Here is a 19,168-nt window from a genome sequence, read left to right as displayed (position 1 = left end):
ATGAAACCAGTGAAGTCTGGCAAGGTCAGATGGTGATAGAAAGTCAAATGTCGGTAAGCAAATAAGATGCTTCGTGTACCTTCAAATATTTATTTTCTTTCAGGAATTATAATTCTTAAATGATGAATTTGATTTCAGGCTTACTCATAGTGTTATCATTTAGTATTTTACAGTCACTGTGCAAGTGTATTATAGCAAACACTAATACTTGTGCTTTGACTTAAATACTTTCGGTACAATTCAATTAAAAATCCAATGAGGATTTTTCGCACACATACTGACTATTGGAGTTGGATCAAAGATTATGCTTTTCGCTCCTGTATTCTGAGACTTGAAACAGGCAAATATAAAAAGTATTGAAAGATTGGCAAAGTAAGAATAAGCCAATTTTCAGATAAACGTCGTCCATTGCTCAGACACAATTTAAGTATGAGATTTAATGGATGAAATGATATAAAATGCAGTTAATAGCTGCTGATTGTTTTTCTCCATTACCTATGCAAGTATTCAAGACGAGAGGCAGTATACTGGTCATTGGTATGGATGTAAAAATGCACGTTTATTCTCAATGGAAAAAAACTCAGTCTAAAAATTAGTTGTTTCGACTGCATTTTGCAGCACCAGAAATCAGACCCGTTTCAAGTGTATAGAAATTTACGAAACGAAAATTTGAGGACTTTGGCACAGGAAATGTTATAAGGACGACTTGCCAATGTATCTCTCATGTCACCTTTGTCAAGTGTTAACAGCATAAAGGTGACAATGATTGGTGCTAAAAAGAAACGGCGTATGCAAAACGACAATGCCAACTTCGATTATATGCTTCATTGTATCTTATTTGAAGATTTACGAATTGCTTTTCCTGTCTTGCCCCTGTATCACCTGAAGCAGCTGAGGGAGTTACTGAAGTTTGGCAAAGTTAGATGTTGGTAAAAAGTCAAATGTTGATAAACAGAAAATGTAAATTAATTAAAATATATACATTTTATTTCATTATTTTTATATGTTGAAAGTATGTTTATTGATTATGAAAAATTCCAGTCTTGCCCCTGTATCACCTGAAGCAGCTGAGGGAGTTACTGAAGTTTGGCAAAGTTAGATGTTGGTAACAAGTCAAATGTTCATAAACAGAAAATGTAAATTAATTAAAATATATACATTTTATTTCATTATTTTTATATGTTGAAAGTATGTTTATTGATTATGAAAAATTTAATCATACTTTTATTATGGTGAAACTGAAAACACTAAAAAACTAGCCTGAGCATTAATTATAGTTCATTTATACAAAATACATTACAAATATCAATAAAATTAATGTGTTGACTGCGATATTTTTTCAATATAAATATATATATTTTTATTAGTTAAGCGCTGCTGTTTCAAAACATGAGAAGGGTGGAGATTTTCTTTAAAATCTGTAGAAATTAAAAGAATAATTTAATTTTTTAAATATTATACTCTTACAAAACGTTATGAAATCCCACAAAAAACAGACTTCGCCTGTAAAAAAAGGCGGCAAGTACATAAACCATCTAGCATAAATAATATACTAAAATTATCTAATTAAAAAAAGTAGTGAAATCCAAATATTAGGCAAGTATATTTTTTCACCTTACCAAAGTTAAATTTTCGAAAAAAAAGGAACAAAAAAGTTACTTGCCGGGCCCGTAAAATCCATGCACAGTGAGAAATAGAATCGTATGTGGATCGGCTAACTTCACTCTGTATTTTAACATGACATTTGCTATACTACGCTATAGCTGAATCTCACACACGATTCAATTTTCCACTGTGCATGGACATTACGGGCCCGGCAAGTAACTTTTTTGTTCCTTTTTTTTCGAAAATTTAACTTTGGTAAGGTGAAAAAATATACTTGCCTAATATTTGGATTTCACTACTTTTTTTAATTAGATAATTTTACTATATTATTTATGCTAGATGGTTTATGTACTTGCCGCCTTTTTTTACAGGCGAAGTCTGTTTTTTGTGGGATTCTATATACACATAGTACGTAATTACATATTCTCATATTAGTCATATATTCTTTAAATTACTAATAAAATTACCATAATTTTATATTTGTAGAGCATAACTGTTTGTTGCAATGATTTTTATTATTCGATCAATGTAAGACAAATTGCAAAGGGTTTCTGCAAATGTCTTATTGATCCACCACATCTTGTATGACATCTATTTTCCTTGTTAGTCCCTTTTTCAAGTTTTCAACATATACCAATATTTTTGTGCCAATTTTAAATACACTTGGATATAGCTATTCTATTAACTAACTGATTTTATAAATATTAAGATGATTGGTAAAACATTGTTCTGTTAAATTTGAAAAATGGACACTTGAATATTGTGCTTATAATGTTTGGCACTTCTTTCATAGGATATCTTCTCTTTACATTTGAGAGGATGTTGTTCTCCAATACATTTAAATGTACTGCTGAATGCTTCTTGTTTTTAGCTTCAAATAATTATCCAACTTCACATTTGGATATCCATCCTCAATATATGATACATATTTTGTTACTCCTATTTGTTTGTGAAACTCATTTGTTCTAAAATCTTAATTTATCTTTTTACTAGATATATATTATATCATTTTCAAAGAATTGATATGTCTTTCTATCAATTCTAACAACATCATAATAGATGTAATGAAATAAGTATTCTATATTCAAAATGGATATCTATGCGTGTAGTGGGAAAACTATTTGAAGCTGAAAACAAGATGAACTCAGCAGTATACAAATACCTTTTAAAGAACTTTATTTTCACAAGTATTATGAGAACATATCTCGCAGAAAAGATGCCAAATTTTAATAGTATCATTCAAATGTCCATTTTACAAATTAAACAAGATAATGGTTTAACAATCATTTTAACTATTACAAAAATAATTGCAGATCAACAGTATTATCAGATCTGTGTGTATGTATAAATGATTAGAAAATTAATGTTATATGTTATAGACTAGAAGAAAATAGTGCAATGGAGCCAAATAAATGTCACACAAGATGTGGAAGGATGTGGTGGATCAATAAAACATTAGCAGAAACCCTATGCAACTTGTCTTACATTGATCGAATAATAAAAATCATTGCAAGAAACAGTTATACCCTACAAATATAAAATTATAGTAATTTTGTTAGTAATTTAAAGAATATATGACTAATATGAGAATATGCAATTACGTACTATGTGTATATAGAATTTGGAATAAGGGAAGAAATATAAATAATAGGTTAATTGAACTAGTTTTAATTTATAAAAGTAGCAATCAAAACATTATCGTACATCATTACTAATTTACAATAAAACTTGGTTGTATATACACCAATCGCTTACACATTCACTGTTATAACATTATGTGCCAATTATTGAAATGACTGGACTACACAGAAATGCTTTATAATTTTATGCTTTTTCATTTACTGATCTATAAGTACTTTTTTCCTTAATTGAAATTCATCAGGAACAGAATTTCACCTGTAACAAAAATAAAATAATCACAAAGTATATTTCCTTAAAAATTTACAATAATTTTTATGTTTTGATATTAATTAATACTCTTCTGATATATTTTTCTTTCTCTGTTATTGACTAAAATCCTTTCTTCTTTTCCGCAATCGTTTTCCGAAAATATTATTCTTGTTTACGATTCGAAAATAAAGGTTAACCGCACCATTTGACAGCTGTCAGCTATGACACACACTGTATAAAAGTAATATACTATAGCAAATTATGCCTATATACCAATGCAGCCAACCATACGGCATAAAAAGTTGTAAGTAAAGGAATCTCATCCTCAAGGAAGCCTCAGACCTTCCTTAAAAAAAGGAAGCAAAAAATCATATCTATATCTAATTAAAGTATACTAAAGTAGTATTGAGCCGACTGTAGCATAAAACAATCAACCAATCACAATGAAAGAGTCATCGCTATTCCCATTGTGATTGGCTCATTCCTTGCCTAGTGATTAAGGCGTCCTTAAGGTAGGACATACTCAGACGTGATCGAAATTCAAAACAGCATTGGTAAAATTTCAATAAGCAAATAAAGGTAAACTTAGTTATAAACTTTTATTATTAACAGTGAAGTGTCAGGTGAGCAAGTGCCAATAGACACCGTGCAGCCAGCGTTGCCAAGTGTAGTATAATTATACTACCGTAGTATAATTTTCCTATAGCGTAGTATCCTTAGGATACTACGCTACATTTTCTGTTCCCTGCGGGATCCTACGCTATAGTTTCTGTTCACTGCGGAATCCTACGCTACAGTTTCTGTCCTTGCGGGATACTACGTTTTGGCCATTAATCTTGAGTCTTGGCGAGGGGAAGTTAGAATCAGAGGGGCGAGGGGATTTCTAGGGAGTTTGTCCGTAGCTGTCAAATGGCGCGATTAACCCTCAATTTTATATCATCAACAAAAATAATATTTTCGGAAAACGATTGTGGAAAAGAAGGAAGGATTTTAATAAATAACAGAGAAGACAAAATATATCAGATGAGTATAAATTAATAAAAAAAATGAAAATTATTGTGAATTTTTAAGAAAATATACTTTGTGGTTATTTTATTTTTGTTACAGTTGAAATCCGGTTATGATGACTTTCAATTAAGGAAAAAAGTAATTATAGACTAATAAATGAAAAAGTATTAAAACATGAAGCACTTCTCTGTACGGCCCAGTCATTTCAATAATTGTGACTTAATGTTATAATAGTGAATGTGTAAGCGATTAGTGCATATACAACAAACTCTTATTGTAAATTTAATAATCTTGTATGACCATGTTTTAATTGCTATTATTTTAAATTAAAGCTAGTTTAATTAACATATTTTTATTTCATCCCTTTCTCAAAATTCTAAACACATGGTAATTACCTATTCTTGTAGTAGTCATATATTCGTTAAATTACATACAAAATTACAACTGTTTTATATTTGTAAAGCATAGCTGTTTGTTGCAATGATTTTTATTATTCAATGTGAGACAAATCGCATTTTGTTTAGGTAAATGTCTTATTTATCCGCCACATCCTTCCATATCTTATGCGACATTTATTTGGCTCCGTTGCACTATTTTCTTCCAGTCTATATCATATAACATTAATTTTCTAATCATTTATACATACATACAGATCTAATAATACTGCTGATCTGCAATTATTTTTGTAATTGTTGAAATGATTGTTAAACCATTATCTTGTTTAATTTGTAAAATGGACATTTGAATGATACTAGTAAAATTTGGCAACTTTTCTGCGAGATATGTTCTGATAATATTTGTGAAGATAAAGTTCTTTAAAAGGTATATGTATACTGCTGAGTTCATCTTGTTTTCAGCTTTAAATAGTTTTCCAACTACACGCATGGATATCTACTTTGAATATAGAATACATATTTCATTACATCTATTATGATATTGTTAAGATTGATAGAAAGATATCAATTCTTTGAAAATGATATATTATATATCTAGTAACTGGATTAATTAAGGTTTTAGAACAGATAAATTTCACAAACAAATAGGACTAACAAAATAAGTATTATATATTGAGGAAGGATATCCAAATGTGAATTATTTGAAGCTAAAAGCAAGATAAATTCAGCAGTATCCTTAAAAGTATTGGAGAACAACATCCTCTCAAATTTAAAGAGAAGATATCCTATGGAAGAGATGCCAAACATTATAAGTAAAATAATTCAAGTGTCCATTCTTCAACTTTAATAGAACAATGGTTTACCAATCATCTTGACATTTATAATATTAATTAGTCAATAGAATAGCTATATCTGAGTGTATATAAAAATAGCAAAAAATTAATCGTATATTTTGAAAACTAAAAGAAAGAACTAACAAGGCAAATAAATGTTACATAAGATATGGAAGGATGTGGCGGATAAATAAGACATTTGCCTAAACAAAATGCGATTTGTCTCACATTGAATAATAAAAATCATTGCAACAAACAGCTATGCTTTACAAATATAAAACAGTTGTAATTTTGTATGTAATTTAACGAATGTATGACTACTACAAGAATAGGTAATTACCATGTGTGTTAAGAATTTTGAGAAAGGGATGAAATAAAAATATGTTAATTAAACTAGCTTTAATTTAAAATAATAGCAATTAAAACATTGTCATACAAGATTATTAAATTTACAATAAGAGTTTGTTGTATATGCACTAATCGCTTACACATTCACTATTATAACATTAAGTCACAATTATTGAAATGACTGGGCCGTACAGAAATGCTTAATGTATTAATACTTTTTCATTTATTGGTCTGTAATTACTTTTTTCCTTAATTGAAAGTCATCATAACCGGATTTCAACTGTAACTAAAAAAAAATAACCACAAAGTATATTTTCTTAAAAATTCACAATAATTTTCATTTTTTTTATTAATTTATACTCATCTGATATATTTTGTCTTCTCTGTTATTTATTAAAATCCTTCCTTCTTTTCCACAATCGTTTTCCGAAAATATTATTTTTGTTGATGATATAAAATTAAGGGTTAATCGCGCCATTTGACAGCTACGTACAAACTCCCTAGAAATCCCCTCGCCCCTCTGATTCTAACTACACAACGCCGCGACGCAAGATTAATGGCCAAAACACGTCCGAAAGCACTGAGAGCTTATTATACCTAAAACACTATACTTCGTTTCACACTTACTATACATTTTGCGTGGTATATTCAATTCTCGCCAACAAACTATACAGCTTAGTATCTTCAAACATGGCGGACTTGGCAACGCTGCGTGCAGCTTACCTAGTGGCGCCATCACTGGGAAGATTTGGCATTTTTTAAGTGTATCGAGTACCGAATCACATAATAAAAATTTGAAATTTCTATTAAATATTAATTTAAGTATGCATTTAAATTAATAATGAATACTTCAAATAGTGAGTACTTGCAATTGGTTTTGATTTACTTATTTTAACTAATAATATTGTTGTCAACTAGTCTCAAGTTGTTAATAAATATATCTTCCTTATAGGTGCTATAATTTTAGAAACAGGGTTTTCTGATATAAATTATTGGATTGAATTTAAAGATTATACTAAAAAAAGGGAATAAAACTGATTCAATCTAATCATATGACTTCGGTAAGAGAAATTCAAAAAGCAGATAATACTATTATTATAGATGGATTTTGCATTCGCCAAACATCTGTACACTAAGCTCCATATCACGTTCAGATTGATGTAAGTAATAAGTTGCAAGAAATTCATAAATGTAAACTTATGTCCTCTAAAATATTTAATCTTATATTTATATATATATAGATGGATAACAGCCGAAATGTTAAAGATGTATCCTGTACTTGTGTGGCCTGAAGTAACAAGTGCTATAAACATATTTATGCTTTGATACATTATATAAAGTGTCATCAAAGTTTAACAAAAACTAGCTACGAACAGCAATGGGGGAAACCGTCAGCATCACAAATATCCAAACTAAATGTATTCAAAAGGAAAAAAAGTCAGTGATTTAATTATACAAAAAGTAATTTTGGATGAGAACAATAATAATATAGCACATTTTTCTTCCAATAATTTTATTGGAATCAATTGTGCTGCTTGTAATATAGTTGCTATAGAAAGTAAAAACAAATTTGACAAAGATAATAGCATGGTAGCTAGGAAAGCTAATGAAGGAAGGCAAAAATTAGTTGAGCAGGAAAATATTGTGGCTTGTACTAAATATTTTATAGAGTCCTTTTGTAAGATGCCACTTTGGGGAAAAAAGTTCTCCTTTTTTGATGAACATCAAAAACAAAATTATTTGAATAAAATTGCATTATCTGAGGCTGAAATTATTAAAGTGTGTATAAAAACAAAAAATCAAAGTCAGTGTGAGGAATGGATTGAGTGTAGACGTTTACGCATAACAGCTAGTTTAAAAGCTCATAAAATAAAACAGCTTAAAAAAAATCTGCAATAAATCTTGCTAAGGAATTCTTAACAAAAAGCAGTACAATGCAGCATAAAAATCTCCAATATGGACTTCAAAAAGAAATCATAGCTATACATGAATATAAGAAAAACTTTAAAGTTGAAGTCCAAAGAATTGGATTTTTCATTTCACCTCTTCAGCCATGGCTAGGAGTTTCGGTTGATGGTGTTGTTATGAAAGATGGAAGTATAATTAAGATTTAAGAAGTAAAATGTCCCATTACATGCAAGAACAAACCAATATATGATCAAATAAAGAATATTATTAATGTACCTTATTTGATTTTTAATAATAATAATATAGAATTAAAATGCAATCATGTTTACTACACACAGATTCAATTGCAATTAAATTGTACTGGTATGAGAGTCTGTGACTTTTATGTTTGGTCCCCAATTAGTTCATGTAAAGTCGAAGTACATAAAAATTATGCATTTTTATCAATATTGATACCCAAATTAACATCATTTTTTTTAAATTTTTATTTACCTATATTATGTGATGACAATTGTGATATAGTAATATAAAGCTAAGTAAGAGACAGAAAGAGAGCAGGTTGATTGACTGACTATACTAAATACGTTTTTAAAGTTTGAAAGAAATTGATATAATGTTACATAAAATGTTCAATTTTATTTGTGTAGCAGAAACGGATGTAATAAATGCTTATTCTATGTATACAGTTGTTCATTTTCATTGTCGTAATAGTAATAATAAACTCAATATATTATAATAAAATTACAAAGTCATTTTTTGCATATTAGGTAATGCACTTTTAATAATTGGAGGCTGTAAGTTTACTAAAACAGCACACATATAAATTATAGCATCAATATATGGTAATAAGCTTACAGTTACTTTATTTAAAATTCGGTATGTTTTTATTCGATGCATAATTCTTTCGATATTTATACGTATACTTGCAATTTCTTGCGTTTCATTTACTTCAGCTGCCGAAAAATATTTATTTTTTAAAAAAGGAGGCATTACTAAGGTAACACCATTTCCTAACTCATCTAATTTAGCTTTTATAGATGGAAATCCTTTGTCAGCTAGCACCATATCTCCGGGTTCTAATAAATTTAATAAACCGCTTTCATTAGTTATTTGAGTGTCTGTTGTTCTTCCCCCATATGATTTTGATATTAATGAATAATGGATTTTTGGGTTAGAAGTAATGCGTGATTATTTTATATTATATTATGTTTTATTTTCGAATTGAAGGTATTAAATACTCTCCTTCTGATTGAATACACTTTTTAATGCCGAGATTCTTTTTGGTTCCCTTCCTTTCTACTATCACATTAATATTAAAACTTAACTTCTTCTAAACCTCGACTATCCTATTACATTGCGCATGCGCCTAAGTCCATTGCAATAGAACGCAGCAGTGCTACCACCAGAACTGAGATTATTACCAACACTCCCCTTTAATCTCGGTTCTGGTTTACATGTTTTAAATTAGTTACACACGCAAGTATATTTATTGTACCAATTCAGCTTTGAATTTTTCGAATTTTACAGGTCCCAGAGGTTTAGTCAGTATGTCGGCTATTTGATTTTCAGTGTTACAATAAAAGATTTTAATTTTGTTAGCCTTGATTTGATCGCTTAAAAAATGATATCGTACATCGATATGTTTAGATCTTCCATTAAAAGTGCCTGTCTTTATAATATTTATCGCACTTTGATTATCTACATTAATCTCTATATTTACAGTTTTTGCTAATAGCTCTTCTAAAAAATTCTTTAAGAACAACGCTTCCTTACAGCAATCGGCGGCTGCAATGAATTCGGCTTCAGTTGTTGATAGTGCGACGATTGGCTGTTTCCTTGATGCCCAGCTGATGGGTCCTCCGCACAGGTTTATTATATATCCAGTTGTGCTTCTTCTAGTCGTTCTGTCACCCGCAAAGTCTGCGTCGCAATAGCATATTAGCGTCTCTCCATTTTCCGTGCTGTTATAGTTGATTCCTAAATTCGATGTACCTTGGATATATCTGAAAATTCTTTTAACATGTGTAATGTTTGATTCTGTCGGATGTTTCATAGATCTACTACAGACATTAGTGGCATAACATATATCAGGTCCTGTCTTTGATGAGAGGTACATTAAACACCCTATTGCTTCTGTGTACGGAAAATTGTTTACTATTCTTTTGTCTTCCTCGTCATCGTTTATGGATCCTATCATAGGTGTATTCACCGATTTTGACTTTTTCATATTAAAGGCTTCTAAAATTTTCTTTGTATATCTTTCTTGACAAAGCTTAATTGATTCCATTTTATCTACAATCTCTAGACCAAGAAAAGAAGCAGGATTAGAGCAAAAGGAAATACTGAAGAGCTTTTCTAGATTTTTTATAAGATTCCTTAAGTCTTCTTCATGTTTTACGAATATAATTCCGTCGTCTAGGTGAATGGCTAGTATGGCTATATTTTTGTCTCTTCGAAAGATACATTTTTCTGTTGTTAGCTGCTGAAACCCGCATCCTTTTAAAGCTTCTGTGAATTTTCTGTTCCAGCAATTTGGAGCTTGTTTTAGACCATAAAGAGCCTTATTTAATTTTGCAAATTTTTCTGTTTTTTTATATTCTTGAGGCAACTTGATATAAATCGTTTCATCCAATTCTCCATAGAGAAATGCTGTACTGACATCAAATTTTATACTTTTCCATTTGTTTTTGCATGCCAGAGCAAATAATATTCTTAATGTAGCACTATTGACGACTGGACAATAGAGCCTTTCATAATCTATTTCTTCTTTTTCCTCAACGCCTCTTACGACTAATCTTGCCTTATATGCTCCATTCTCCTTTTTCTTGAAAACTTATTTGGTGGACAAACATCTTTGTTTTAAAGCTTCTTCTTCGCTAACCGTTGTCCAGGTATTATTATGTTTTAGTGATTGTTTTTCGCTATTTATAGCATTTATCCATTCATCTTTTTCAGGACTTTCCATTACTTCCTCATAGGTTAGGAAAATATAATCAGCATACCTGTTAGGATACTTCCTTTCTCTTCCTGAACTTCTTGGGGTGCTTGATACTATTGTGATATTTTGCTCATTTATTTCACTGTCATTTGTTAAGTCTTCATGGTTGTCACCATTACAGCTCTCGAAGCTGATATTTTCTGTTACTTCGGCTGCACTCTCCTCTTCTTCTTGTTCAGCATCTTCTTCAATTATAGCTTCTTGAGGGGTATCGTGTTTAAGTTCTTTTTGAGTCTCCAGAAAGAATACATCTCTTGAAGTTATGATTTTTCTTGTCTCCGTGTTCCACAATCTGTATCCGTTTTCTGTATAGCCTACGAATATTGCATGTGTACTTCTAGCATCTAATTTCTTCTTTTGTCCAAGTTGTTTGACACAGACATTGCATCCGAATACTCTTAAGTTGCTTAAATTCGGTGGTTTTCCGTTCCACATCTCATATGCAGTTTTATTGTTCGCTTTATTGGGACTTCTGTTATATAGGTAGGCGGCCACTCTAACAGCTTCTCCTCACAGAAATTTTTTGTTTTCACTGTCTAATAGTAGTGCTCTTACTTTCTCAACAAGTGTTCTATTTAACCTTTCGGCCTTGCCGTTTAGTTGAGGAGTATAGGGAGGAGTAAAATCAATTTGAATACCTTTAATTTTACACCATTTATTCAACTCTTTATTCGAGTATTCTGTTCCATTGTCACATCTTAACTTGAGTATCCTTGCGCCCCATTTATTTTCTACCAGCTGCGTGTATTCTTTTAGTTTTTCAAAAACTTCATTTTTATGCTCTAATAAATACACTACAGTGTAATTTGTATAGTCGTCAAGAAAAGTTAGGAAATACCTTTTCTTATCCCATGTCGATGGTTCAATTGGCCCACAAACATCACTATGTACCAATTGCAGTGGTTTTCCAGCTCTTTCTCTGTTATTTCCAAAAGGCAGTCTTGGATGTTTTGCTTGAAGACATATGTTGCATTTAATTTGATTCTTCAATTCTTTTGAGGTTATCTTCAGGCCCTGTGACATATTAAGTAGCTTGTTCATATTGTCGACTCTAAGATGGGCTAACCTTTTGTGCCATAATTCTGTCGATTCACTACACTCAGCTTTTAGAGCTTTTTCACAAAATTGTAGGTTACACTTGTATAAACCACTTTCTGTTTTCTCCCCTTTAATGATGACCCTTTTGTCTTTCATAATTATAACTTTGCTCTCTTGAAATAAGACTTCACCTCCATTTTTGGTAATTTCATTGACAGATAGGAGATTTGCCTGAAGGTTAGGTATGTACAGAACTCTTTTTAATTTGCATGCTTTTAGATTTACTTCACCAACGCATTCAGCAGTTAGTTCTCCATCTTCACTGGCGATGCGAATTTTTGTATTTGTTGGTTCTCTCTTCTCTAAATGGCTTAAGTCATTCACCATATGTGATGTAGCTCCAGAATCAATCACCCAATTATCTAGATTATTATCAGCTGCTACGAAGGCGACCTGACTGGACTCCTGGCTTGTTTTTCTGAAGAAACAATTATTTTCTGTATGGTTCGTTTTTTTGCATATCTTGCATTGTGTTGCAGGATGGTTTTTGCGGCAGTTCTTTTGGCTGTGACCAGTTTTTTTACACAGTCTACAGTATTGCCTATTAGATGAGATGTTTCCTTCAGATATGCAATTTTTAGCAATGTGTCCCTTTTTGTGGCATATATAGCACTCTCTTTCTTCTGTCTTCAGTGCAATCTGTTCTTCTTGGTCGTCTTTATGTCTTGTTTCTTCATTAATTAATCTAGCTGTTAGTTCTGATAGTGTTTGATTTTCCAGTGATGTGGATTCCCATGCACTGATAAAGTATTGGTGTGTTTTTCTGGAAGAGTTGTTAGAATTTTAGAGATCACCATATTGTCGTTTATCTGCTCTCCAAGAGAATTTATGTTATAAGCAATATTTTAATTTCCGAAATGTGTGTGGCTATATCATAACCCTTTTTGAATTTGTATTTAAAAAATTCTTGCATCACTGCACATTTTTGTTGATTAGAATCTCTTTCAAATATTGCTTTTAGTTTCATCCACATTTCTGATGCTGTGTTGCATGTGATAATGTGTATTAGAATATTTTTATCTAGAGTACTTACTATAAGTCGTTTTGCTTTCGCATCCTTTTTTTTCCAGGCATCACTTCTGTCTGTACTATTTGTCGGTTCTAGAGCTTGGACTAGGTCGGCTGCTTCCATGTGGATTTTTATCTGGAATTTCCACAGATGAAATCCGTTGACATCTTTTAATTTTTCGATCGAGTCCCCTTGGCCATGCATTGTAGCATCAGTATTCATTTTTCTTCTTTGTTTTCTTATTTCAGTTTTATATATTTTTAGTATTTTAAAGAGTTTTTATTATTTTATATTCACGCACGTTTCTAACCTCACTTTGGCACGTTTCCACGAACGTCCTGGGCCCATAACCTGATGGATTTTTGGGTTAGAAGTAAAGCGTGATTATTTTATATTATATTATGTTTTATTTGTGAATTGAAGGTATTAAATACTCTCCTTCTGATTGAATACACTTTTTAATGCCGAGATTCTTTTTGGTTCCCTTCCTTTCTACTATCACATTAATATTAAAACTTAACTTCTTCTAAACCTCGACTATCCTATTACATTGCGCATGCGCCTAAGTCCATTGCAATAGAACGCAGCAGTGCTACCACCAGAACTGAGATTATTACCAACAATGAAATATATCCATTAGGAGTACATCCCACTAGCACTTTTATAGTGAAGCCTTTCTTATAATGGGAATAAAATTGCACTCTTTGACTTATTTCTGCAGGCTGCTCCGTTGGAAATTCAGTGCAATCAATGATAATTCTACAGTTTCTATACTTATCTTTAAAAGCGTCTGGCAATAATTCTTTAATAGTCTCTTTTGATGGCCAAGTGATCAAATCTTTACATTTTATTACTAATATTTGCAAACTACTTTTAAAATAACGAGAAGCAGTAGTTCTATGAATATTGAACAATACTCCTAGGGCAGATGAAGACAATCCTAATTTTATATTCATAAAGAAAAGCAGCAAATAATTTTCTTTAGATATTTTTTCAGAACTGACGTTTACAATAAGTGTTAATAATAATTGAAATACTTTTATTCGTACGCCAGCTAAATTATTCATTTCTTCATCACTTACAATAGATTCATATCCATGAAATCCACTCTTACATTTAGATATACAATTTCTTTTTGCACTATAATCCTCTGGGCCAACACATTTATCTTCAAATGTGATGTCACTTCCATAAATTACATCTTTCATTCTTTTAGAATTTAACAGTTTTGCACTAACACTTCTTTCAAAATTGGCCTGAGTCTCTCCTTCACACTTATCGTTACTATTATAAGTTTTACAAATAAACATATTGTAATTGGAAATAATGGAATTCGTTTCTAGTAAGAAGTCCACTTGTGTTTCTTGACATCTATTTTCAATATTTTCTTGTAGTATATTTATACAGTCAGTATTAAAGCTATTGATGATGTCTGTAGATCATTCATTGTTTATATTATAACGTTTCAGTGGAATTACATCTTCTACGGGATTAGTACGCTTCAGTATACACTTTTTGCACCTATACAGTAAATATATATAATTATATAAATGTAAGGAATTCAGTATACATTTAAAACAAATTTATGAAGTTATACCTTCTTGTAGTACTTTCTATAAAATTCTCTGATAAATTAGATTTCTTATATACAGCTGGGAAAATCGTTGGTAAGTAGCTAGGGCTCAATGGAGAATCACATTTCTCATTATTAATAAAATGCTTTTTGCATATTCTTGAATATTTAGAGGGTTTCCATGGAGAGCCGTCAGCACTATAAAATATTAATAAAGTGTTAAGAATGTCAGTTTTTTAAACCATTTAAAAATAATTCTGAATAAACCACACTTAATACTTACTTTATTCTGCGTATAGCAGAAATCCACTTTTGAGTTTGTTCAGCTTTATGCGGTTTAATAGAAAAACTATAAAATTTGAGATTTTCACCCTTATTTACACTATTATTTGAGCAGTTTATAACGCAGCAGTGGGTTCCAGCTTTTGATGACATTTTCTTACAAGTTAGGTTATTTTAATGCAAATTTTGATATCTGAAAACTATAATAATATAAATTTTCAAAAAAATTTAAATGTTGATGTTGAAAATTACAAGAATTTATAACAGTAAAGATTTTTAATTTTATAACCAAATATAATAAAAATATAATTTTTATACTTTTGTTAGTACCTCTTAAACGTTAAAGTACACTGAAAAAATGATTCGTTTAGCCGCAGTGATCGCTGTCTGTCAATTTGAACTAAACCACGCCCCCCTGCACGGTGTCCATAGTGTGTAAAATGTGCAACTGAACCTCTATATTTTTTATTAATTTATTAAAAAAACTTATAAGTGATGAACTTTTATTAAAATCATGTTGTGTTATATATATGTATAAAAAACATGTATCTTAATTTTAACCTATTATTGTGTAACGTATGGTGTATAAAAATAATTGAAAATATATATTTTAAATTAAATTTATGTTGTTGATATTTTGTCAAGAATAACACATCATTAACTTTTATATTAATAAGAAGGAGCTATATTCTTGAGTCGTAAAGTCCATTGGAGCTTGCAAGACAATTACGGTTCCCAAACTTACAGCAATAAGATTTTACGAATAAAGAAGATGCAATTCATTGTTAAAATAGATAATCGTTAACTTAGATTTTTTTGCAGAAACCTAATATCAATAGTGACAAGCTTTCGTACCTATTTCCAATTGCTGATGCTGGAACAGAGCCTCTGAGTGCTCTTGACAGCTCTACTGCCACAAGTCCAAGAAACAACTATTTACGTAAATCTGTCCAATGCCATGCAATACATTTTCCAGAAGCCAGTCTGCTATTATCCAGCTAATGTTTCTACGCAATATAATTAATTTCTTGTTAAGTTTCAAATATACTATTGCTACACTACAAAAACTTTGGCATACCCTAAGATATTCGTACGCTGTAACTAAATCAAAATCTGTAACGTAAGTTGGGCGCCAGGTTCCCGAAAGAACCACTGTACTGTAGTGACTGCAAAATACTGTATTCGTCAAACTAAAATGCCAACTAGCTCAGTGAATATATGAGTAGGATTGCGGAAGCGGAGAGTGGGTGAGTTCCTGAAACGTGAAATGCAAAAGGATTTGGCAGTTCGGGTCAAATCACTACATACTATATTCGATAATAAAGTGTCTATATTTCCAAAAAGACCTTGCTGTATTTGTCAGACTTCATAGCGCATAGATCGTTATTCGTATTCTACAAAACTATAACTCGAAATGGCGTAGAAAACGGTTTTCCGGAGTGCTCGGGATCAATCCAACGAATTTCTTTACTAAACAACTAACTAATCAAATAAAGGCCTACCCAAGGCAGGTGTTTCTCCTGCGACCTTTTAACTAAACGAAACTATACTCTCGCGAAGAGAACCGAACGGAGTAGCTCTTTCTGGGAGAATTCACCTCCGGGGTTCCTTCTGACGAGAAAACGAACTGTATTACCACGAGGTGATCGAACGAGGTAGCTCCTTTCGGGGAGAATTCTACCTCGGGATGCACCCCTGGTTAAACGCGACGAACTGTACGAAACGTAACTGAAATTCGAAACTGAACGAATATCCCGGTCACTCTTTATACCCGAATTCGACCCATCAACTATACTGTAAGCGCATAACCAATTTCTCGGAAAATACAATACTTTAATACGACATTATATACACGGTAATCGATAAAAGGACTTAACGTAAGTTATAGATAAAAATTATGTACATTTCATATCCGAAAACCCAAAGACGACTGTGTCCTTGAATTACTAGCGAATCTCAAAGTTTCTCGATATTAGACTATTGTTCCAATTTCTCATTTATGTCCCTAATTCCCAATCCACGCACTTTGGGGAGTATGTTTAACTCGTAATTCGTGGTTTTTGACGATTTCACGGCTATTAAGCGCGTTTTCCGAAGTTTACTCATGATATAAGGATTTCTAGGAGCTGGGACTCCCGCTAACCTTTTCCGTTGGAGCTGGAGAACGACGGCTGAGCAGGATAAAGCAGAGCAGAGCAGAGCGGAGCGGCGTCGAGCAGGGCAGAACGGCGTCGAGCAGAGCTGAGCAGAGCAGAGAAGAGCAGGGCAGAGTAGAGCAGATCGGAGCAGAGCAGATCGGAGCAGGGTAGAGCAGAGCAGAGCAGGACGGAGCAGAGATGAGCAGAACAGCGCAGAGCAGCGTCGAGCAGAGCAGAGCAGGACAGAGCAGCGTCGAGCAGGGCAGAGCAGAGCGGAGCTGAGCAGCGTCAAGCAGCGTAGAGCCGAGATGAGCAGAGCAGGTCGAAGCAGAGCAGAGCAGAGCAGCGAGGAGCAGAGCAGAGCAGCTTCCACAGTTATTCACTACGTCTTTTCCGAAATACGAGTTGCCGAAAATCACGTCCGATCTTCTTTAGAACTAAGTAACGAGTTGCCGAAAATACGTCCGATCCTTTTCAGAACTAAGATACGAGTTGCCGAAAATACGTCTGATCCTTTTCAGAACTAAGATACGAGTGTCGCAAAAATCGGGAGACACCAGCAACGAGCTGTTGGTCCCTTATCCCCAACTCTTCGTAACTCTAAATCTAATTGGCGAAGCCGATTAAGCTATTGGTACTACCAATCAGATCCAAGGTCTGACTTCTTCCGAAAATTCAACTTGAATATTCGGGAGCCGCGGAAGGCCGTAGTTCGTTAGACCCATTTAACATACGACTTATGGGCCACGATCGTTACTCTACTTTATGACCTATCAATCACCGAACGTTATACGGTATTTCCGATGATAGGTAGGCCAAGCGTATAGGACATGATATTATGGCCTTGATAATATGACCATAATATGTCTCAATGTTCTATAGATAGATATATATATATCTCTTTAGTGAACATGTACTATCTTAAAATAGTACATGGTCACACTATATACGTTAAGAGGAAAAAGCCAATATATTAAAATCCATTTACTTACACCACATCTCATTACGTAACCATGAGTCAATATTTTTGAATGTTGGTAGAACAGCTTAGAGTTGCAAAATCACAATATGTGCCTGTGAATAATGTTGCTAGGTCCTTGGTCTTTCGCAGTATCCTAAAGCAGCATCTGTAGCCAACATTACGGAACGAAAAACGAGAGAGAATTGTCCAGTGCTATTTTTCGACCGATTTCAATGTTTTTTGGCTTGTTGAAATCGTTAGGACTCGCACCGTGTCATAAATAAAGCCGTATTTTCCAAAAAACGTAAAAAAAAAGAATTTTGTTTAAATATTTGCATTAATAATATTTAAACGCAAAACAAATTGAAAAATCGGGCTTCTTTATGACGAGATGCCAGACCTAACGATTCTAACAAGCCCAAAAACATTGAAATCGGTTGAGAAATAGAGCCGTACCATTGTCCCGCGTTTTTGAGGTGGACGAAAACCAAAAATTTTTAGGAAGGCAGCTAGGGTCTAGGCTTCCGCCCCTCTCGCGGCTCACGCTAACGTGTTCCCCCACTCCAGCATCGAACCTTACTGCGAAGCTTTCCTCTCATATTTACGCTATTCCCCTATCTGTAGCTATACATATATAAATCCTGCTAAAATAATGTTGAGAACATTTCATTTCGCCGATATAATGAAATTGCTAAAACTGCAATTATCATTTTGAAATAAAATTGTAGAAAAGGAGATATCGTAATGCTTGCAATATAAGACATACGGCGAAACGCGGGACAATGGTACAGTCGTATTTTTCAACAGAATTTGATAAGACTACTAATAATTAAAGCCATTCTTCTTGTAGATTGTCCTAAACAGCTCGCATTTTCGATAAAGCTTATAGTTTTTCAGCTATGAACGTTTGAAGTTGCACGGCGCACAAATACATATTTCTTCTCTCGCGTAGATCAGCTGTTGCGCACGTCCATCTTCAATCGTTCATAACTGGAAAACTATAGGCTTTATCGAAAATGCGAGCTCTTTAGGACAATCTACATGAAGAACGGCTTTAGTTATGACTAGTCTCATGAAATTCTATTGAGAAATACGCCTGTACTATTGTCCCGCGTTTTGCCG

At 32.5% G+C, this 19,168-nt stretch overlaps 1 protein-coding gene across 1 annotated transcript; it reads right to left on the bottom strand.

Moving 5' to 3' along the window:
• Positions 1–13,550: 13,550 nt before the first annotated feature.
• LOC136777969 (uncharacterized) lies at positions 13,551–15,100 on the bottom strand. Its single transcript, XM_066734546.1, has 5 exons — positions 14,949–15,100; positions 14,690–14,863; positions 14,591–14,613; positions 13,642–14,524; positions 13,551–13,587 (listed from the first exon to the last, which is right to left on the bottom strand). The coding sequence occupies exons 1-5, from the start codon at positions 15,098–15,100 to the stop codon at positions 13,551–13,553; spliced, it is 1,269 nt and encodes a 422-aa protein (XP_066590643.1).
• Positions 15,101–19,168: the final 4,068 nt, after the last annotated feature.

Source organism: Prorops nasuta, unplaced genomic scaffold (genome assembly GCF_024137725.1).
Source record: "Prorops nasuta isolate Cenicafe-Biocafe unplaced genomic scaffold, Cenicafe_Pnas_1.2 PNAS00013, whole genome shotgun sequence".
Classification (NCBI taxonomy): Eukaryota; Metazoa; Arthropoda; class Insecta; order Hymenoptera; family Bethylidae; genus Prorops; species Prorops nasuta.
This window is presented reverse-complemented; position numbering and strand designations above follow the sequence as displayed.

Coding starts and splice junctions, on each gene's coding strand:
- LOC136777969 (XM_066734546.1), bottom strand. CDS start 15,100: ATGTCATCAAAAGCTGGAACCCACTGCTGCGTTATAAACTGCTCAAAT. Junction 14,614..14,689: donor ATAGAAAGTACTACAAGAAG/GTATAACTTCAT, acceptor TTTACTGTATAG/GTGCAAAAAGTGTATACTGA. Junction 13,588..13,641: donor GACTTAGGCGCATGCGCAAT/GTAATAGGATAG, acceptor TTAATGTGATAG/TAGAAAGGAAGGGAACCAAA.